The sequence below is a fragment of the Orycteropus afer genome, unplaced genomic scaffold (assembly GCF_000298275.1).
Source record: "Orycteropus afer afer isolate SDZICR_OR568_19922 unplaced genomic scaffold, OryAfe1.0 scaffold00112, whole genome shotgun sequence".
In the NCBI taxonomy this organism is placed as follows: domain Eukaryota; kingdom Metazoa; phylum Chordata; class Mammalia; order Tubulidentata; family Orycteropodidae; genus Orycteropus; species Orycteropus afer.
In genome coordinates, this window is record NW_006921699.1 from 3200875 (window position 1) to 3223834 (window position 22960).

The 22960-nt window shown below is 39.1% G+C and overlaps 2 protein-coding genes across 2 annotated transcripts in view; one reads left to right on the top strand and one right to left on the bottom strand.

Annotated features, from left to right (window-relative positions):
• The first annotated feature begins 5926 nt into the window (after positions 1 to 5926).
• Positions 5927 to 6657, top strand: LEAP2 (liver enriched antimicrobial peptide 2). Its single transcript, XM_007943746.2, has 3 exons — positions 5927 to 5983; positions 6171 to 6310; positions 6621 to 6657. The coding sequence occupies exons 1-3, from the start codon at positions 5927 to 5929 to the stop codon at positions 6655 to 6657; spliced, it is 234 nt and encodes a 77-aa protein (XP_007941937.1).
• Positions 6658 to 13571: 6914 nt separating this feature from the next.
• Positions 13572 to 22960, bottom strand: part of AFF4 (AF4/FMR2 family member 4) — an 87771-nt gene continuing 78382 nt past the window's right edge. The window contains exons 14-20 of the mRNA XM_007943747.2: positions 22704 to 22767; positions 22456 to 22592; positions 22122 to 22193; positions 20418 to 20511; positions 19549 to 19592; positions 17853 to 18073; positions 13572 to 13699 (exon numbers count right to left, since the gene is read on the bottom strand). Of these exons, the coding sequence (XP_007941938.1) occupies positions 13572 to 13699; positions 17853 to 18073; positions 19549 to 19592; positions 20418 to 20511; positions 22122 to 22193; positions 22456 to 22592; positions 22704 to 22767 (760 nt within the window). The remainder of the gene's footprint in view (positions 13700 to 17852; positions 18074 to 19548; positions 19593 to 20417; positions 20512 to 22121; positions 22194 to 22455; positions 22593 to 22703; positions 22768 to 22960) is intronic.

A 22960-nucleotide genomic window follows, 5' to 3' on the forward strand; every position in this document is an offset into this window, starting at 1 on the left:
CTTCCTTCTGAGGAGTGGCTGGTGGGTTTGAACCGCCAGCCTTCTGGTTAGCAGTCAAGTGCCTTAGGCACTATGCTACCAGAGCTCCTAGGAGCCAAGAATTGTTTATAACCACATACAGCCTTTAAAGTTTGGTCCTTCATTGAGAAAGTTTGCTAACTCCTGCTCTAGAGTTGTATCCTTTGTAGTATCTTATTATAAAAGGTACTCTTTTCTAGTGGGAGAACAATGTGGAACAATAAAATCATTTCAAAAAAAAAAAAAAAAAGGACCAGGTTTGCTAGTTTGATAATGCCTGATGGAACCACTGAGACTATGGCCCCTAGCTGCCCTTCAGGTCTGGAAATGAAGCTACTCCTGTGGCGTCCAGCCAAACAAAAGACAGGCATATGAGCTGCACATTTGCACTAGGTAGATACGTTCCTTGGAGAGATCAATCATGGAAGAACGGAAGGGCTGTGTATGCACAGGGGGACTCCTTAGGGGGCAGGAGTGCATAGGAGGAAGGACACAGGGAAGAGGGTAACTATGGGGAGGAATTGGGAAGGGAGCTGTTGCATTGTGGGAAATTGCAGTCAATGTCATGAGACAGTGTATGTGAGCTGCTGTATGGAAGTGAATTTACTATGTAAACTTCCACCCAAATCACAACAAAAAATGAAAAAAAAAAAAAAAAAGTATTCCTTTCTCTTTACCAGGAGATGGTAGGGGGAGTGTGGCTGGCAGAGTTTGTTTTATGGTTCTGACTCCCTGCTCCATTGCTGGAAACTTCCTCTCTCCTAAGGATATATTCTCCATTCTAGAGCAGCATCTTTTCATAGTCTGGCTCAGGGTGTTTTCTAAGCTGTTGCCTTTTAAGAACCCAAATCAAAATATCTTGAGACAAACATCTATAAAATATTTGGGTTGATTGTGAGGAAGAATAAGGGGGAAATGCTGAATCAAACAGACTTGGGCTCATACCCTTGAACAACACTTGCTCATTAATACAGGTAAGTAACCTTTGTTCTGGAGTCTTCAGTTTCTCATCCATAAAACAGATGGAATACATAGACACAGGACTGTGGTGGTGATACAATGATAGGTGTCTGGCATGGTGGTACAGGCTTAACAGGGCAGCTAACCAATGAAAACCGTTGCCTCACCAAACATGGTCCAGTTTACCTGTTTGGCCTTTTGTCCAGATTTATTCCCAGAACTTGATGCCTGATAATGCAACTTATCTGGGTCAAAGACTCCTTTGAGAGTCTGATAACTGGAGCTAAAGAAGAGGTAAATGCATTCCTTAATTTTGCATAGTTGCAACAGATTCATTCACAGGTCAAGACCACTGTCTGGACAGGTCTTTTAAACTCTTTGTCATCTTTCTCTAATTTTAGCCCCAACCTTCTTAGAGAAGATGATCACCTCTTCCCATCTTCCTGCCCTAATTTTACCTTAGATTTTATTTCCTTCTAGTTCTTTGACTTGGAAGTATCAGCTTAAAAAAAAAAAAAAAAAAATCCAACTTGCCCCTTTTCAATGAGATCAAGCACAGCGCTTGTTGGTCTTAATTCTTTTGATTCCTGGAGTGCCCTACTAAGTCCACCCTACATTAGACATTTTGATCTGGCTGAGCTGTCTGTGACCAAAACTGTTAAAGGGTTCTTTAGGCCTGTCTTACCATGAGGCTTCCCTCTGAGCCTAGAGACATGGATCTCACCTGTTTGCAGTGGGGGTGTGGAATATGGTAAGCTGTCATACTTTCAAAAAACTCAATGCTGTCAAGTCGATTCTAGTCATAGCCACCCCTCAGGTTTCCGAGGCAGTGTCTCTAGAGAAGTAGATTGCCCAATCTTCCTTCCAAGGAGTGGCTGGTGGGTTTGAACCACAGCCTTCTGGTTAGCAGTCAAATGCCTTAGGCACGCCGCCACCAGAGCTCCCTGTCACACTTTAGTGCCCTTGTATATGATATGGGATCTGAGATCATTTTAGGGACCATTCTAATCTGTTATTAGGTGCCTTCGAGCTGGTTCTGACTCAGGGACCCCATGTACAGTACAATGAAACTGCCTGATCCTGCACCTTTCTCACAATTGTTGGTATGCTTGAGCCCATTGTTGTAGCTGCTGTGCCAGTTCATCCTGTTGAGGGTCTTCCTCTTTTTTACTGACCCTCTATTTCACCAACCATGATATCCTCCAGAGACTAGTACTCTCTGATAACATGGCCAAAGTATGAGAGACGAAGTCTGGCCACTCTCACTTGTAAGGAGTATTTTGGCAGTACTTCTTCCAAGACATGTTTGTTTATTCTTCTGGCAATCCATGGTATATTCAATATTCTTCACCAACACCACAATTCAGATCTGTAGAAATCCACAAAGAAAAGACATTTTGATCTGGCTGAACTGTCTGTGACCAAAACTGTTAAAGGGTTCTTTAGGCCTGTCTTACCATGAGGCTTCCCTTTAGGGTAGGAGAAGGGTCAGCTGCTGTGGGCCTCAAAGCCTGTGTATAACCTATCCACTTGGAGCCTCCAGCCCTGGGTGGGCTCCTTCACTGTGGTATAAGCAGGGCTACATTTAGCCCTTCTTTTCCAAAGGAATCCTGTTCCCCACAATTGTGAGGACAATTTTTATCCATGGGCTGTAGAGTGTGGTGCAGGAAGCTCTCTCCTCAGTCTGCCAATATAATCCCCAAGATGAAGACTGTGCCAGTTCCAGCCAGCAAAAAAAAAAAAAAAAACCACTTTGACCCATTGTTGAAATTTTACTGGAAAAGTTTTCATCTTTTATTAGGCACCTCCTGCTCTGGGACAGCAAAAATGTTCCCAATTACTGCCAAGTCCTAATGATCTCTCCACCTGGAATGTGTTTCAAACAACTGCTCATATACCTACTTCCTCTCTCTCTCATTGCATCTTAGGCACTTACCCAGAAGCACACAATCCCTAAGAGTTGTGTCCCGAGTTATCAAGCTCTTAGCTATCAAAACTGCTTGTCTCATTTTCTTGTAAACTGATCACACAAACCCCAAAATGTCAGCACCTGAGAGGCCTCGAAGATCTACTCCCATCTCATTGACAGAAGACTAAAGCCTCGAGGGGTAAGCGCTGGCAGGTGGTCAGTTACCCTGCCTAGACTCAAGGCTCCTGCTTTCCAGCCAACCTTTCTTCTTAAGGCTAAAATTGTTAGATGCTTAGGCCTTTGTGCTGGAGGAAAAGCATGTAGCTATGTGTTAATTCATTCAGCAAAACAGTTAACTGCACAGAGTCCTTTTTGTTTCTTTTTCAGGACCAGGCTTTCAGAGTCACTTCCAGGGGTGTGGGATGGCTCAGGACAACTGCTGCCACTAAAGCTGAATGCTGTGCTTTTAAAAGTTTGATTTTTGTTCTATATTTAAGTAGAACAACAAACAATAATTTAAATTTTAAAAATTTAAGTAAAAAAATTAGTGTAGATGTATGTTGAAATATTTCCCTGACAGTGGTTACTTCCACTGGTAATAATTATTTGGTCTTCTCTTTTGGGGGATGGGGGAGTGGTACATAAGATAGGGACTTCACCCAATGGTGCATGTGGTTCCTTTTCTGGTGGTGGTGGTGGGGCTTGGGGCTTACAGGCTCTTCACTTGACTGTGGTATTGGTTTTACAGATTAACACAAAAGGCTGCTTTGGTTTGGCTTTGAGTCCAGAAGGCTGAAAATGGCACTACATCACTCCAGGGTGGTGCAGTGGGTCCACAGACCCAACTGACTCTAGGACATCACGTTGTTCAGCTTTTTGCTTATCTAATCAGATTTGTGTTCTCAGCCAATGTTCACTAGGTCGCCACGTAGCCTCCTCCCTCCCCCAGCTCCTAGTTAAGCCCCTACCTGGTGTCATCCAACGTACTAGTTCAGAGATTGAGTGTCAAAAGCTGGTTTTGTAGGATAGTTTAGGTGGGTTAGGCATAGATCTGCTTCTCAATGTTCCTAAAGTGCAGGCAGTAGTGTCTCCCTTCAAGGTCTAGAGAGGACTGAACCCAAGATGGAAAGATCTGTGGAATCACACCCCACCTAACCCCCCAAAACACCCTCCTCTCCTTTGATGAGAGACATCCTCTAATTCCTCTGGTAGAATGACTGGTGACCATCTTGTCCCACCTTCAGCTGGGCTGTCTCCTTCACTTTTCTTTGGGGTAAGGGAACAGGCAACTCTTATCCAAGTACCAAACTCTGAAGTTGAGAAGGGCCTCCAGAAGAGCTACCAGCCAAGTGTTCAGGAAGATCCCAGGTAGATGGGAAAAGAATCTTGTAATTGTCCCGTTAATCCTTCCATGTCATAGAAAGATCTAAAGTCTTAGGAATCTCTTTACCAAGAATTCACACCTTTGTCCTCAAATTTATTAAAGCTCCCATGTCATTTATTGAGTATTCATAACTACTCACTTTGGTGATACATGGTCTTTCTTGTTCTAGACATTTCCAGTAGTTCTTTCTTAAGTTATTGCTCATAAACTGTTGTCTTTGGCCTTTGGAGATTTCCCAGCCCTTTGCCTGCTTCCCTGAAACTGCTAGAAAGATATGCTATGTAGGCCACCTCAGCAAGTATTGGGAACAAAGCCCACAAGTTCTCCCACTCATTTAAAAGCTCCTGTCGCCATCTCAGGAGCTCTGGTGGTGTAGTGCCTAAGGCACCTGACTGCTAACCAGAAGGCTGGTGGTTCAAACCCACCAGCCACTCCTCAGAAGGAAGGTTGGGCAATCTACTTCTGTAGTGATACTGGTTCAGAAACCCAAGGAGGGGTCGCTATGAGTCAGATCCGACTCCACGGCAGTGGATGCGTCACTATCTCAAAGGATCTCTGGTGGTGGTGTGCCTAAGGTATCTGACTGCTAACCAGAAGGTTGGTGGTTCAAACCTACAAGCCACTTCCCAGAAGGAAGACTGGCCAATCTACTTCCTTAAAGATTTACTGCCTTGGAAACCCAAAGGAGGTTGCTACGAGCTGGAATCGACTTGATGGCAGGGAGTTCCCCCCCCGCCCCCGCCCCCAGTTTGTCACCATCTCAAGGAGCTCTGGTGGTGCAATTAAGGCATTTGGCTGCTAACCAGCAGGTTGGCGGTTTGAGCACACCAGCAGCTTCGAGGGGAGCAAGGTGAGACAGTCAGCTTTGGTAAATATTTACAGCCTTGGAAATCCTATAGGGTAGTTCTACTCTGTCCTATAGGGGTCATTATGAGTTGGAATCGACTCAATGGCAGGTCTGGTTGGCCACTTCTTCACTCTACATGTTTACAATCCAATCAATTAATGCATGATTCAAAGAACTTCCACATTGGTCTGATTGCCTTTCCCCTAGAGATATGGCAAGTCAGACATCAACTTTTCCCCAGCTAAGAATTCATTCATTCTACTAGGGAGATGATCTGGAGCAGCTAATGTGGGACCTGGGGCATTGTAGATCTGCCTTGTTGAGCACCCTCCCACAAAATGTAGATGAGGGCTTTGTCCAATTCCCTGCACACAATAGACCAGTTCTTTCCTAGACAAGGCTAAAAGGGTTCAATACTATTTCTGAAGTCTTCATTATTAGAATTCTATTTTGATTAGAGTGATCTCATTGAGCTATTCTGGAATCAAAATGTGGCCAGGTGCCTGCCCGCCCTCAAAGGCTTCACGTGGCTTTCAAAGAGGAGAGGGCAGTGCTGACTTTTGCTGAAATGGGTGGAAGGGTCTAAGCCAACAATACAATCACTCAAAGTCCAGATGAGCGATCAGTAAATACGACGTGCCTGAAAGGCAGACCTTGAGCACATTCTTCTGGTAGACATTAACTTATTAAATCGACCCTGACTGCAAATATAAACTTTGCCCTCATCTCATGTGGCAACCACTGGAGGGAATTTCCACTTATAAAAAGAAGTGGGGACTGACACTGGCTCCAACATTCTCCTGCCAAGATGTGGCATCTCAAACTCTTTGCAGTACTCATGACCTGCCTGCTGCTGTTAGGTCAGGTAAGGAAGGGTGTGTATATGTGTGTGGTGGTGGTGGGGGCAAAGGAATTATAAGTGGAACTGGAGAACCAGACTTAATCCTAAGAATGGTTCCTCTGCTCTAAATCTGCAGCATACTGAGAGTGACCATTCTAAGTGTGCAGCAGTGTCTACTGTCCTCTGTGGTGAATTTGTCTTTGCCCTACAGGTAGATGGCTCCCCAATACCAGAACTGAGCTCAGCAAAGAGAAGGCTGAAAAGAATGACCCCATTTTGGAGAGGAATGTCTCTTAGGCCTATTGGAGCTTCCTGCCGGGATGATTCTGAATGTATCACAAGACTATGCAGGTACTCCTCAAAACCTGGAAGCAGGGCTGGGCCACAAAGCCGTGGAAGGTGGGCAGGGGAGAAGTCTGGAATCACACAGACCAAGGAATAAAACTAGTTGGGTGGGGTGGCTGAGGTGAGGCGAGGCTCAAAGCTCCCAAGAAAGGAGAATCCCTCAGCAGCTAAGAACCAAGAATAGGTCCATGTAGGTCCTGTGAAAGAGGGGTGCCTTTTACCTAAGACTGCAGAAAAAGAAAAATACAGCAAAGACCTCTTTAGGCACTGCTAGATCTTTATCTAAAAAACCGCCTTTCTGTTTGATTTCCTCTAGAAAAAGACGCTGTTCTCTAAGTGTGGCCCAGGAATGATGTACATACCATGGAGAGAGAGGACAGCAGTCACCTACAACAATGCTCCGTTCTATGGAATATTGACTAACTGCATTTTGGCTGGAGACACCTAAAATGAAGCAATCTTGAGTTTTTAATATTTAAAGACAGACATGTGCTTTAATTTGTCTCCGTTTTTTCTTAGAATGTTGGTATGTGGATAAACATGACTGAACTTTTCAATTTAGAGTTTATTTTTATATGTATACTATTAAATATCTCAAACTGAATTCTGGCAGCCTGGAATTCCAGCTTCTCAGGGGAGGGTAGGTTTGCTTCTATACACAGGAATACCTCGTTTTATTGTGCTTCACAGCTATTGTGTATTTTTATTTTTTATTTTTAAATTACAGACTGAAGGTTTGTGGTAACCCTGCATCAAGCAAGTCTGCTGGTGCCATTTTTCCAACAGCATGTGATCACTTCGTGGGTCACATTTTGGTGATTTTTGCAGTATTTCACATATTTTCATAATGCTATTGCAAATGGACTACATACAGTGTAAACGTAAGTTTTATATGCACTGGGAAACCAAAATATTCGTGTGACTCACTTTACTGCAATATCCACTTTACAGCAGTGGTCTGGAACCAAACCTGTAGTATCTCAGAGGTTGGAGGTATGCTTTTACCACAGAAAAAAAGTCATAGTCTAATGATGTGTTAACTTCTCTACATGGAAAATGTGAAGGAGAGAATTCATGTTTTTCTTCTTCTTCTTCTTCTTCTTCAAGGAATACAGAACATAATGGCAGGTTAAAGGCAAAAGTTTAGCAAAGCTGTGAAATCAGCCTTGCTGATTTCATAATCTGTGGCCTACGACCCCAGCCCTTCAACTCCATGTAAGGGACTCTAAAGTGAAGAGTCAAAGATGGCAATTTTGGCATTTGCCACCTAATTATAGGCCCTAGTCCTGGAATGTCTGAATGTAAGCCAGAATGGGAAGAAAAATCTAGTTTAATAAATAATGAAAGTGCAACCCACCAAGAACACAAAGAGGATTTGTTGGATTTCTGTTGGAGCAGGGTAAATTATGATCTATCACGGTCAGCAAGTTCACAATTTCTGTAATCCAAAAATGAGACCTGGGCTGGCAGGACCAGAAGAGTAATACTGCACCCTAAATATAGAACAGAAATGACATGGAAGGGGCAAAGTAAGAGTTGAAGAAGTGTAAAGAGCACAGTGTTTATAAACTTTAATACAGAAAATCTATTTGATATTTATTAAACTTAGTTTCTCCAGCTATGGTTTGGCATTATACAAAGCATCTTAATGACACAGTAGAGTTAAAAAGATCTTTACAAATTGAAATGTGATACCCTTGTCTCCAAATATTTTAATTGCCATAAATTTTTTTAAAAATACACATTAAACGCATGTTTGACACTCTAAACTTTCTATAATCTCAATACCACAAAATACATATAATATACTATACAGATGTGGAAAAATCTAGTTAGTATATAATACTTTGCTCACCATTATCAGCTTTATATTGTGAAATGCACATAATGACTTAGAAATTCTAGCTTCTGAGCCCCAAAGTACCTCTGAAATTTTAATGTATTGCAACAAACAAACATCACAGTATATAATTGAAATTTTGGTTGAAAATGTCAGATGCCTAAATATTTTAGATAAAAGAAATGTAAAACAAAGATTCGGGTCATGTACAAACAAAGGCATCCTATCAATCAATCACTAACAGTACCTTTCTGCAGAATTAACAAGGCTTTTAATTTATCAGTGGCATTACCTCCCCTCCAAAACCCTCCCCAAATATCAAACCACTACTCACCAAATAATTTTAATTTCAAATAAAAGGATTTTTAATAAATATATAAGTATTTCCATCCTCCATATACAAAATTTCTTAAAATCATTCAAAACGGAGGCTAGATAGAAATTTTCAGAACTGTGCTTACCAACACATCTGGTCCTCAAAGGTGGAACCTTTTCAGGCACTGCCACCAATTGAGTCAGCTCTGTTGGTGAGCCCCCCACCCCCTCAGTACTGTTGAATGCTCATGTCAATGATTTTCCAGGTATGTGCATAACATTGTAAGATGGAGACACTTCTTCAACAGCAACAATAAACTCAACAGTATGGATAATCATGGCATTGATTTGAAAGGCAGCATTTCCAAATAGATATTTTCCAGAGAAAACAATAGCAGGTAGGAAATTCCAATGGTTAAAAGCTGAAAAGAAATCCCACATGGAAGCAATTAAGAGGTCAAAACAGTATTACTAGAATTTCTGGGTGGGAGCTTTTCCATGCTCATTTAAAGTTTTTTTTTTTTGCCTTAAAGAAAAAAAAAAAAAAAAAAGAATGGCAATTTATGCTTAGCTGAGCAATAGTGGTGAGGAGAGGTTGATGCTGACACTCCTGAAAGTCAGTTTCATTACATGATGAATTACTTAGGCTGCTATTCTAAGATACTTAAAGATCTATATGACTTGGTTTAGACCTAACACTAACGCCTTGACATTCTGTGGCCAAACTCCATGAATAGAGAGAGATTTAGGTAAGGCTTTCCAGCCCCCTTTCTGGAGATAGCAAATTCTTTTTAATGAACCACAGGGTTCATCTGAATAGGGGCTTAGTAAGACCACCTTTACCAACTATTAATTTACTTTGTGTGACTTGCTAGCTTGGTTCTAAGGTTTACAGGTCTGAATTCAATTTCTCCAATGTTTAAATACATGAAAGTCATGCTCACAACCATGGCCAGTTTGGCCCCTTGTCACTACATATTCCAAGTCATTCAAAAGTTAGTACTAGTTATTTCTTCTATTTATTTTACTGATTAGCAACCTTAGATAGGCAGTATTATTTTTCTGGGGAAGAAACCTGCCTCTCCCAACACAAGGATTAACTAAGTTGAAATAAAATTTGTGGTTCATGTAATTAGGGAATATGATTTATAGTAGTCATCTGTAAGGATTAAATGACTGTAAGTCATATTCCCTAATCACGCTCTGCTCCTCATGTTACTTAGTTTTTTAAAAACATCATCAAATTTTGCCTGGAACAGTCATCCCTACTAGATGTTTCTGGGATCCAGAGGCAAACTCCTATAATTCAAAATACATAATGAAGTCATTTTGTTCAATTAGCAACTGGAAAATTAAAATCCTTCCCACCCTGTAAGAGCCCTATTGTACTACAGAAGGACTCAAATATATTTTAAAAGTTAATTTACTACAAATCATAGTAATTAAGCTTTAACAATCTAAAGGAATACACATTGCACCCTTGAACATTAATATTCAAGGTGTCAACAAGAAAGTGTCTTAGATCAATTTAATAAATAATGTGGAAATAGTTGCACTAAGCTAAAATACTAAACACACACATTTCTGACAAACTAATTTCATGTTTTCATACATACATACATATATATAAAGTGTGTATGTGTACATAATTTTAAAATTCAAAGTTGCATACCCTCACACTTAGAAGAGTACACAGCGTGCCCCTCTTCTACACAGCTAGGCATCACCGACTGGAGCGACCACTTGGCTGCTCTGAAACACATGGAGTGCTGCCCTCCAGAGCCAGCACTTCCACTGACAACAGGTGCCTTTTCTAGGCTCCTGTTTCACAATGCAAGCTCATTCATTAAAAGTTAAGTTTCCCAAAGCTTCTGTCATTAAATACAAAATGATGGTAACTGATCTAGCCTGATTAAACCTTTCTTTAATGAAAAGAAACAAACAACAATTAAAAAAAAAAAAAAAACAGTGAATTTAATAAAGCCACAAGTGTGTCATTCAAAGTGCAGCCTAGATACCTATGGATCCATCAGTGCAAGAGCTCCCCAGAGGCACAAGCGTGTGTGGGCATGCACACACATTACCCTAGAATGCTTTTACATTGGAGAATTAAATCAGTACTAGTCAACTTTCTCTAGTCTTCAGCAGCTACAGCTGTAAATTTATCTGAACATTCCAGTACTCACTGTTTATAAAGTCACTTCTTGGCTACTTACAACACAGAAAAAGGTAGCACTGAGGCAAGAAATGGGCTGGGTGCTCTCCAGCCAGGCTAGAGCCTGGGCTGGGCTGTGGAAGCTTGCTTACCAGGAGAGAAGGGCTCCCCTCAGCCCAGCCCAGGCTGGCAGGACTGCCAGGTGACAAGGTTATCCACTGCAATCTGTGTGTTGGTTGCCTGTAAAGGGTTCAATGTTGTAGGCTGCTGCCTCTTGGCATACAAATGTGGTCTTAAAGAGCAGTCAACAGAGTAATTTTTAAAATAGTTGCTATTTCTATAATTAACTATATATTAAGTACAAGTCTAACACTAAAGTTTTTAGCCACTTGTCAATTTCAGTTTCAAACGGTTAGAAAACACTGAAGACACCTATTGAGGAGGGAGGAATGGTAGCCTGTATGTGTTGGAGCAGATGATAACACAGACATTTGAGAAGATGGACCCAGAGGAGAGGGAGTGGTATTTCCACAGACTACGGCATTAGAAATTGAATTATTTAGGGTAACATTTTGATCCATTGCCCATTATCACCTAATGGGAAAAATCCTCCACTATGAAAAGCTTGAAAAATTCATTCTCCAAGAATTAACATAGTTTTTAAAATGAGAATATCTTAGAGCAGCACCATAAAACATGCAGGAAACTCTGCTTTAACAAAATTATCAGTGTGATTGCAGAAATGTTCCTGCTGCCTTTCAGGACACACAAGAGACTAGAATACACTGGAACTCAGAAGTGCCCCACTGGCTGCTGTTGCTGAAAAGTCTAGATGCTTGGATGACACTTTTTTCATTCCTAAGACATCAATGAAAATTGAGGAATCAGTGTCAGAGAAATCAGAGCAGGACAGGACACACATCTACCTGATTAACAGTGGCAGGTGTTTTACTAAATAACTATCATGTCCACGAAAGGAAACTGTTCCTAAAACAGACAGTGAGATTAAATAGAAAGACAGTAAAGACAATTTCTCTAAGGGAAAAAGGTTAAATTCAACATAATTGGTAGATCTAAATATGATATGTAAAAAACAACTTGAGGTACAAAACAGTTAAGAAGCTCTATAAATAAGAAGCCACTGGACAATGAAAGTTTACAAACTTCAGAAATAAGTGTAAAAGAGACTTAAACACAGAAGATTCACTGCACCATTGGACTTGGAGATTTTCTATCTCTTCTTTCCTGTTTCCCATCTAGAGCCTTAGTTGTTGTTGTAATTACCTCTAAATAGTGAGGAAATCCTTTTTTTCTGACTGGATGGATTTATCTTTGGAATAGGGAGATGGATAAACTATTTTTTAAAGCAGCATTACCCAATAGGTTAGACTAAGACATATTCTAAAGTGTTAGCTTTTTTTTGAAAGAACTAATCTTTATGTGACTCTTAAGGAAGATTTAAAAGAAAATAGAATTTAACATGCCCAACCATGTATGGCTGGGCAATCTGTTCCTAGTGTAAAACTTTACCTGTAAACAATCCACAGAGTCTTCATCTAAAGGTAAGATTTAAGGCACACCAGTTAAGATAGGGGCACTGAAAACAAAGAATAGAGGGTATATTTCTCACCTTTGATTCCTATATCTTGTAGGGAAAGGTACTTTGATAACAATTCTTACAGAGCTGGCTTCTTAAACTCTACCCTCCTCCCCATCCTTCCCAAGAGCTTACACTGTACCAAATCATATACTTCCTAGTGTGACTTTTCTGCTCCCATCAGAAACATACATCATTCATGGGGGTCCTCAAAATATAAATGGAGTAAATACAAGAGAAGTTTAAAAGGACAAATCTCTACACCAGGCATTATAATTGTTAAACTGTAGAGCAAAAACACACACACACAAGCTCCAGCCCAGTCCTGCATCAGTTACTGCATGCTCATGTCAGAGTGAAACAATCTAGTATAGGAAAAAGTAAAAACCGTAAGAGTTCCGAAGAAGAGATTTTTAACCTTCAAACATTTCCAATTAAGGACAGTTAGGCAGTGGCCCTTTGGAGTTGGATCATCCTTCTTTCAACTATAACTGATGCTGTTTCACTAAGTGTCAAATGATTAGCAACAAAAAGAACACATTTTTAATAAAATCCACAAAGCTCAAGATTGTCCCTTTATGAAACCCTTTGCATAAAAGTTTGCCTGCCCTCTTCTGTAATGCATTAAATACAAGTTATAGTCACCTTGTGATTGCTTTAGTGTTATTAACACATATTCACAGTTCTTGAAATAATGCAAACCAAATCAGACACATTTCATCTTTCATCCATATAGAGTGCCATCTTCTCATATTTAAGTGATTTTTTCATGTGGAGAATATCCTTAATACTAAATATAAATTCTGCAATAAGATTGTAGTTAAGATTTGAAATAACATCAGGTCGGAAGTGGTAAGAATCGTTCATATCTAAGATGAATCAACTCTTACTCTTGTAAGAGCAACCACAAAAAAGACACTATTAGGTAACAAAGCTCATGAAGTATATAAATAAAAATGCCTACATTAAATTTATGCTAAATATTTGACAGAGTAAATTTATAGGTAGAAATAACTAAGCTTTAAACTAGCCCCAATCTGGGAACTTAAAAAATTAAAATAAATAGAATTTCAATTGATTAGTAATGAATTGCAACTGGAATTTCAATCTTATTACAGATAAGTGAAACCAACCTATTTATATATGTTGATTTAAAAGTATCTAAATAATTTTTCTTATTGGGAACACTGAAGGTTCAATTGACATGACAGCTTGGGGTTTTAAAACACAACATGTGATCCAGGGAGGAGAAACCATTCCTCATTCTTAGTGTCGACTAGGTGGCGTGTTATGGCAGTTTTCCTTTGTGATATGACACAGTGTTGTGGAGAAAATCAGAGGCAACGAGAATATGTTCAGTTCAAGATAACAACTTGGCATCCTGGCGAAGCCAATGCAGTCCCTGCCGGGTGTAACGAACTAGGTCTGTCATGATGCTTGCATTAAAGATGAGAGGGCCCATTACTTTATCCAGTTCAGCAAAGAATTCTAGAAAACCAAAAACATTCATTAAATGATGCATACCTTTTTAAATCCCTGCTTTAAAACTTGAGCGTAGACTATAAAACAGCATCCACATAAAGTCAAAAAAACACTCCCTTCCCCACTAAAATGATTACTGTTCATGTTTCAGAAAAAATCATGACACAGTCTCTCAAGTTATATTTTTCCCCCAAGTCATATAACATTTTAAATAGAATGTACGGTGAAGAATTAAGTACTATACATACAAGCAGAACTCCACTGATGGAAATAAGAAATTGCTACTACGCAGCTAGTATAATGAAAATGGAGACCCAGTGCCCCACTATACTATTTGATTATTCAAAACATTCTCCATGTGCTGTTTTTGTAGAAGCAGCAAGTGGTATTAAAAATGATGATGTATTTTGCATGCTTGCTCCTGTGAGGTTAGGTATGTATGACAGCCTGTGTCCAACCTTTCTGCTGTAATTAGATAATATTCACCATTAATAAGTTAAAACCCAGGTTTTTAGACAGTTTAAAATTTTAAGGGATGGAAATGAAGGAATTCTTTCTATAGGAATAAATACAGGCTGGTGTGCTTACAAGGGAGTAGTAGAGGGAAAAGGGGATGACAATATTCTAAGATTTAATCCTAATGCAATTTTGGGAGAAAACAGAGGGAAGTAGGAACAAGACAGTAAGAAGAAGGTTTTTAAAAGTACAGAAAATTCTCAAGATAAAGACTTCAGCCTATTCAAACAAGAAGTAATCGAAGAGTTGAGAAGGTTTGTCTTTATAGAATTCTAGTAATAAACACAAAAGGAATGTCAGAATAGAAAATTCCTAACAAGTTTTTCTCTATTTCCTAATGAAATAATGGATCTAGGCAATGGTCAACAATGGATACTGAAAACATAACTTAAAGTTTAATACAGAATCTTGTATCAAACTGATCAGGTTGACACCACTTCAATCTCAACATCGCTATAAAAAGGATAACCATTACATGCCTCCTCATATGATACACTAGGAAATGCAGAATACCAACTATGAAATGTTCTTATCTAAAATATTGAACTTCAATCAAGTCTCAAGATATAACAGTCAGTATAAAGAAAATAAGAGGGACAGAAGAACAAGTTAAAGGACACCACGAGTAAGTAATCAGGATATGATCGTTCTATGCCCCAGTTTCTCTCTAACCATCAGTGATATGGCCAAATAAGGTTGGAGAGGAGAAGAAGGATTGCTACAGTATAAAAGATGTTTAGAGATTTATTAGTGAATGCAATGTGCAGACCCTGCTTGGATCCTGTTTAAACAAATCCAACCATTTAAAAAAGATGTATTTGCAACAATAGGGAAATCTGATGACAGACTAGGGATAAACGACATAAAGGAGTTACTGTTAATTTTGGTAGCTATGAGAAAGGTATGGCGGTCATATTTTTGAAAAGTGCTTATCACTTAAGGATGTATATACCAAAGTATTTTCAGGGGAAATGCCACAATGTCTGACATTTGCTTAAAAATAGTCCAGGGGAAAAATAAAGTACGTATGTGTGTATGTGTACATCTATGTATGTGACAGCTGAGACAAGATAGGTAAAACAGTGGGTTGTTAAAGCTGTAGCTGAGTGAAAGGCACACAAAGTTCATTACACTAGTCTCTTTCCTTGGGTCAATGTTTGAAAATGACCATAACAAAAAGTTAAAAAGAAAATAAATTGGCATCAGGGAGAGGAATGGAGAGTTGGGGTGACTAAGAGAACGTCTGCTCTTGGATTTTTACTGATCGACCGTTTTTTTTTATTTTTATTGTGATTTGAGTGTAAGTTTACAGAGCAAATTCATTTTCCATACAGCAGCTCACATACTTTGTCTCATGACACTGACTGCAATTTCCCACAATGCAACAGCTTCCCTTCCACCTCCTCCCCATAGTTACCTCTTCCCTGTGTCCTTTCCTCCATGCACTCCTGTCCCCTGTGCATACACAGCCCTTCTATTTTCTCATGACTGATCTCTCCAAGGAGTATATCTACCTACAGTGTAGTAAATTACTTTGTATGGCTTTTCTACCCATAAGTCATTGTAAACTCAGTGGTGGAATGAGCAACTGAGGAGCTCCTGATTGTAAATGTTATCCACGTGGAGTATTTCTGTTAGGTGTGGCACAATACAATGTTCTGGGAGGTTCCCACTCTCTCTCAGGTGCTTAGAGTTCTGATGCTGTGATTGGCTAGTTTGACCACCCTGCCGGGCTCAAAAGGAGGCCTCCTAGAGGCAGAACACTCTCTAACTGCTGGTTGAGGAAGATGTGCTGCTGAAAGAGACACACGCTCCTGAAAGAGACATGTGCTGCTGGGAAGGAGATGTAAGAGACACGCGTTGCTGAGTAAGACACCGAGGGACATGCACTGCTGGGAGAGAGACTGTGAGAGACTTGGCTGAGAGACGGTGGGCTGGGAGAGAGACTGAGCGTTCTTCCTGAACTTGAATTGTAGCCTGGTGCTTCCCTAATAAACCCCGTAATCTCTGAGTTCTGTGTGGCCACTTCAGCGAATTATCGAGCCCAGGAGAGAGCTGGAGGGTGCTTTGGGAGGAATAGTTGGTGAAAGGGCTGGAGGGAGGCAGCATGTCTGGCCTTGCAGTAATAGGCCTTGGGTTACTGCTGGTAATCCTGCCTTCCCCTTGTAGGGTTAGAGGAGGTCAGAACATGTGGCCTCCTTATCGTTTTTGCACTACCTTAAGTGAATGTTTAGCTCATTTGCCTATTTTTTGTTTGGCTGGAAGCTACAGGAGTGGGTTCAATTCTAGACCTGAGAGGCAGCTAGGGGCCATAGTCCCAGAGGTTCCACCAGGCTCTATCTTGATACTGACATTTTTTTGAAAGTTTAGAACAAATCACGTTTTAAAAAAATTAGTTTATGTTCAATGTTGTGGTTCCTCTTCCACCTTTCTCTCATCACCACTCCTTTAGAGACAGGAATCTTTCATTTTTACCTAATAAATTGTTCATACTATAAAGTATTTAAAGGAATTTTATGACAAAAGGACACTTGATTGATTGGTGACTTTAGTGTTTCTCTAAGATGAACTAACTACCTGAATAAATGCCATGCATAGATATTTGCTAATAACATCTACTAAACTAAGAAGACTAGTATTTATACAGCTGTTTTCCTTAAGCAGCACTGGTGACACAAATGGGTATGTACCTGACTATTAAAGTGAAAGGCTGGCAGCAGTCTGAACTCACCAAGAGGTTTCTTCTTCAGCAGAAGAAAGACTTGGTGATCTGCTCTTGTAAAGATTACTGCCAGGAAAACTCTATGTGGCAGTTCTATTCTATCACATAGGGTCATTAGGAGTAGCAGTCGACTCCATGGCCCCAGAAAATAACTTTCTTAAAATCTTTAAATATTTTTAAATTTTCTATGTCCTTACTTTAGAAAATAATAAACTTAAGGTGCAAAGCTTCAAATGACCTAATTTTAAAGAATGCTAAGAAATTTATTCATGTTATCATGTCTTTTATCACATAAAGAGCTCTGGTGGCACAGTGCCTAAGGCATTTGACTGCTAACCACAAGGTTGGCAGTTCAAATTCAACAGCCACTCCACAGAAGGAAGATGAGGCAATCTACTTCTGTAAAGATTTATCATCTAGGAAACCCAATGGGGGTCAATATGAGTTGTAACTGAGTCAATGGCAGTCAGTTATCACATAAGTTTCTTACAATTCACCTAACAATCCAGTATGTACATGCCTTTTAATATATGAAATATCTCAGATGTACAAATGACTAGATGTAATCCCAAGCCTTCAGCCAAACTACTGTTAACAATCATAGAGTAGAACATATATTTTAATACTAAATAGGGTAGTATGAGCTGCATTTAATGTACCAGAATAAGAGGTATATTTGTTTTAGACCAAATACCACTTTCAGATTTATTTGTGTGTCATCAGTATCATGAAATGTTTTTGTTTTACAAAATTCCATTACATTCAGTATGATGCTAAACAATGGATATTAGCAAACCAATTACCATCGACTCTAAATAATAAACAAAATATAGACCAGGCACTTATTTAATTAGATCATAGACGTTCCTTTTGATAACTCCATTCCTCAGTCAACATTTCCCCAGGGATCGACCTACCTACCTTTTTGCTCTTTGGAAAGCTGTTCAGCTTGGTCCCAAATTTCAGTGGCATAGAGGAAGTTGGATGTAACTTGAACATAGCTGGCTGCCATCTGGTGGATCCTCTGTGGAATGGTCACGGAAGAACCACTTGCTGAAGCACTACTGGCTCCAGAAGAATAATTTCCTGAATTGCCTGGCGACAGTTTTGGAGAAACAGGGGAAGGCATTCCAACAGCTTTGCTATACACAGAGAAATAGGAAGGTTGTTCATATGGATATGGTGAATGTTATGAAATCAAAGTACTACTAGTAATCAAAGTACTCTTCTTATATGAAGGTTTTTAAATTTTAAAGATTATTTTAAATTAGAAGAATTCCTAGAAAAATACATTTTCTTCTAAACAAGTACTTACCTCATCAAAGGGCACTGCAAATGATGATCTTATCTAGACCCTTTGTTTTACTGAATGGCAAGAGATCAAGAAATGGGAAATAACTGAAGTCATACATCTTGTTAACAGCAGTTCAAAGACTTAGAAACCAGATCTCCTCACACCCAGTACATTTTCCATCTATTCAGGCATATAATTAGGTATTTTTCAAATTGTTGTAGAAGGTTGGGTAGAGTTAACAATTAACTCAAAAATTGGTAATGGTAAATGGAAACATTTTATTTTGAGCTCCAAATTTTCTAGCAATTTCCTAGCTTAACCAAATTATCCAAAGCCGAAAAGAAGTAACACTTCTTTCTATCAACTACAATCATCTCAGGCTTTCTTCCAACTAAATACTTCTTACCCAAACCTATTGCCATCGAGTCAATTCCAACTGATAGTAACCCCACGCAGCACAAACAGACTGCCTCACAGGGTTTCCAAGGCTGTATAACATCTTTATGGAAGCAGACCACCACATCTTTCTCCTATGGAACAGCTGGTGGGTTTGAACTGCCAACCTTTCAGTTAACAGCTGAGTGTTTCAACCACTGTGCCACCAGGACATCTTAAATATTTCTTAGGAAACAAACATGCTGAAATCTGACAGATTCATTTCAGGAATACTAACATTTATGGAAATGCCTAAGATCATGATCATGTATTAAGAAAACGAAAATTAAACAGAAGTTGGAAAAAAAACAAGTTCTTAAGAGTATTTTTTATCTGTGCTCTTCTAGCATCATAAATTTGGTTAAGAAAATATAATAAAAGGGCAAAGATAGAATGGCAGTAACTAAACAGATAAACTTAGTAAAATAAGAACATTTCATGGTGATTTTCCTCCTTTTGGGGGTGGGTGGGATGGATGTGATGTAGGGATGGAGGATAAACTGCAATCATGCCACTGTTATTAAATTCTGGAACTACCAAGATTTGAGTAAAGAAATGCACATGGTAATTATGGAAGTAATTATGGAAATCAGATTGTAGGAGGAGTTGAGGTACTCTTGTAAAAAAAAGATTTTTGAAGGTAAAATGTCCCATCTGTAATCTTGTTAGATTATATTCATTTATACTTTCATTTTATTAAAAAAATAAAGAAGAAAGAAAATGATCACATCTAGGATACATAACATAAAAATACTTACATTAGAAATGGATTTTATTTTTAAAATATTAATCATCTATTTTTGGAAACTGTACCCTAACCATGTTACTTTTATATAATAAACAAACAAATGTCACAAATGATATTTTAGACAATAAAATTTTACCTACCTTCCCAAGCCAGGTGATGGAGCTTGGGAATTATTATAAGAATTCTGTAAAGAAAATAAAATATATTTAATAATTTAAAAAGAAAGAAAGAAAAGCATCACCCCTACAAAATACTAATTATATTTCAAAGCACTGGGCCAGAACTGATCTCAAGAAGCTTTATACATTTAAGAGAAAAAAATGTGTGTGTGTGGGAGTATGTGCATAAAAAGGAAGTAAGTTATTTAGCAAAGACCTGGAGTGCTCTGGAATACTTCACAGAAGAGGCAGGCAAGAACGACTAATACTGAGACAGATAAAAGGGGACAGGGAGGTGAGCCATACTATGTACAAAGGCTGGAGAAAAAAGAAGGCATACAGTTTGGCTATGGCAGAGATTTAGACCAAGAATAAGAGAGAAACCTTGAGGGTCTTGCAGGCCAGGGGAAGGAGCTTGGACTTGACCCTGCAGGCTATGTAAACTACAAAAGGGTGAAAGTCATAATCAGAGCAGGATTTTAAGAAGATACTGCGTGGTCATGAAAAAACATAGGAAGACATGTTAGGAAACTAAGATAACAGTGTAAAGAAGGATGGCAGTGAAAACAAAAGGTCATTTTAAAAGTATTAATTAGGTTTCATAATAAATATATTACATTTACTCAGATTTTATTAAAACCTAGTGCATATGGCTCTATAGGTTCTACAATAGGATATACATATACCTACGATGGGTTTAAATACTTTTCCAAGAAACTCCAATTATCTGAAAGTTCCCAAATAGTAGTTCTTCTGCTGTGGGCAGGTATGAGGGCACTTCTGGGTTGGTATGGGGGACTTTGTTAAGTGTTGTCTCCTAGGAAATGGATCATCCTTTCTTGCACACTTACCTTCAAGTGCTCTGTTAGTGTCTTTGAGTACTTTAGAGCATTTTCCTTCTTCAGTTTGAAAAGCCTCAGGTACAGCAAAGACTGGCATCGGAGGCTAGCCAACGGAAAAGGGCAGTTAATTTACCAGGACTTTAGACTCTGGCCACATCTGCACAGGTAACATTTGCAGTGTGAAGGAATACAGGGCTGACTAATGTGGGCAGATCCTGGCATAACGTCAACAACACTCATCCTTAGGCAAAACCAAAAGATATGTCTTACTGTGGGACATATCCTAGGGAGGGAAGATGGCTAAGAGACCTAGGACTACCAAACCAAAACTTGTTGCCATCGAGTCAATTCTGACACACAGTGATGCTACAGGACAGAGTAGAACTGCCCCATAGTGTTTCCAAGGCTGTGATCTTTATGAAAGCAGTCTGCCTTACCTTTCTCCCACAGACCTAGGACTAGCCTCCCATTATCTGCTAACTTTCAAAATCAAAACCTCACTCACTGGTCATTGACATGTCGTTAATATGTGCACTAAAAAAAAATTAAAAAATCCCTAAGTGACAGAATCTCCACATTAAATTTTAAAACCCAAAAATCCAAGTCCATTACAGTAGGCCTATTCCAACTCATAGCGACCCTGCAGGACAGAACAGAACTGTCTCATAGGGTTTCCAAAGCTGTAAATCTTTACAGAAGCAGACTGTCACATCTTTCACCCAGGGAGAGGCTGGTGGGTTCGAACTGCCAAACTTTTGGTTAGCAGTCAAGCACTTAACCACTGCATCATCAGATCTCTTTGATGAAATTATAAATAATCTAAGTTTTTACAACAAATAAACACACAAAAATTCTATGAAATATAAAAACATTACTATGGCTCACAAAGGCCCTTCGTGTCATCTGTGCCTATCCCTCCAGTCACTTTCACTCCTTACTGCTCTTTGAGTTCCTTGAAACCTTCAATTCCTTTCTACCCAGCCGTTGTACATACTGTTTCCTCTACCTACTCTCTACTCGTATAGTTACATATACTTTTCTTTCAGAGTAGTTAATTCATACACTCGTATAGATATTTGATTAATTTGTCACCTCATGTTAGACCATAAACTTCCTGAGAAAGAGGAGGCTGTTTTATCCACAGCTGCATTCCCAGTGTTAAACATAGGGCAGGCTACAAATAATACCTATAACAAAAGAACTGACAGGATTTCCCACAGAAAGAACAAAAAAGTCACATTTTTTATTCTCAGCAAACTACAGGTACACTGTAGCTATGTCTAGTGTTATACCCACCCTACTATGGGCCAAACAAGAAAACAAGAACTGTCAAACCCCAGGTATCCCAGGATACTCAGTTTTCAAATCTGCTTCTATTATCTGCTGCTCCCTAAGGAAAGGTATATATGTGAATGGAGAGAGAGGGTACCAAAAAAGAAGAGCCCAGAAAAGTGATCTTGTAAGACACTGGTGGGTTCTAATCCCAGCTCCATCCTACCAAATCTTTCCTCAACAGGGCAATGATCAGAGACTGACAACAAGAAGTAAAATCTTGCAGTAGGAATTTTGAGTCATTTCCTGCTTTACTTGTCAATAACATTTATGATAGGGTTGATTTATTCAAGGACAACTCTCAGATTCAAGGAGTACATAGCAAAATTTACTATGGAACTGAATGCCATCTAACAGTGGCTAGAACAGAAGCATACTTACCAAAGTACTGTGAGTCTTTTATCTGCAGCTGTAGCATCTGGTGCCAAGTAATTCTTTAGCTTCATAGTGTATCTGTGAGTTAAGAAGACAGACAAATGACAAGCAGAATATAACACTTCATCTTGATCTTATATGTCTTCCTTTATCCTCAAAATTTAGAATTAAATTTACATAAAGGCAAAATTATCTACTGAAATATCTAGTTCTCCTTATCCAAGGACAGTAAAGGGTTAAGTACCTTCTTTAGATTTACTGTATATAGTTAACTCAGCTCCTTCCCAGGTGGACTAGAGAAGTAATGTTACTCAGTGACGTGGCAAGACTTTCCACTTACTTGATGAGCTCCACCGTCTCTGAATACATAGGGAATGGGGATTTGGATTCCTGAGCATTTTTCTCTAATGCATTCCCACATTCAATGAAAGACACCACAGCATCAAGATAGTATACTGCTTTCTCAAATCTATCAGACTGAAGAAAGGAGAAAAAAGGTAGTGAGAGCAGCACAAGTCTACTATGTGTACAAACAACAAATAAAGATTTCAGTTCACTTGATAAATACATAAATGAGTATTTACATACCAATGCATCTGCATTGTGCTTTAGCTTTTTTGCTTCTTGCAAATAATGGTCTGCTGAATAATTTCTGCAATGTAAATTTTTTATAAATTGGTAAACATATTCATAATACTACTTCATTTTCGTTTCTAGCATCCCTTAGTTTTCATGTCCTCACATAAAGAGAACAAGCTATTACTAATCACTTCTCATAGTTTTTCCTGACAAATGTTTAAATCAGGTTAAGAATATTAAAGCTCCTTAGTATTTAATACTAATTT

Bases quoted from the DNA above. Each gene is read 5' to 3' on its own strand.
- LEAP2 (XM_007943746.2), top strand. From the start codon at position 5,927: ATGTGGCATCTCAAACTCTTTGCAGTACTCATGACCTGCCTGCTGCTG. The intron at 5,984-6,170 runs GTAAGGAAGGGT...TTTGCCCTACAG, and splicing joins GCCTGCTGCTGTTAGGTCAG to GTAGATGGCTCCCCAATACC. The intron at 6,311-6,620 runs GTACTCCTCAAA...GATTTCCTCTAG, and splicing joins TGTATCACAAGACTATGCAG to AAAAAGACGCTGTTCTCTAA.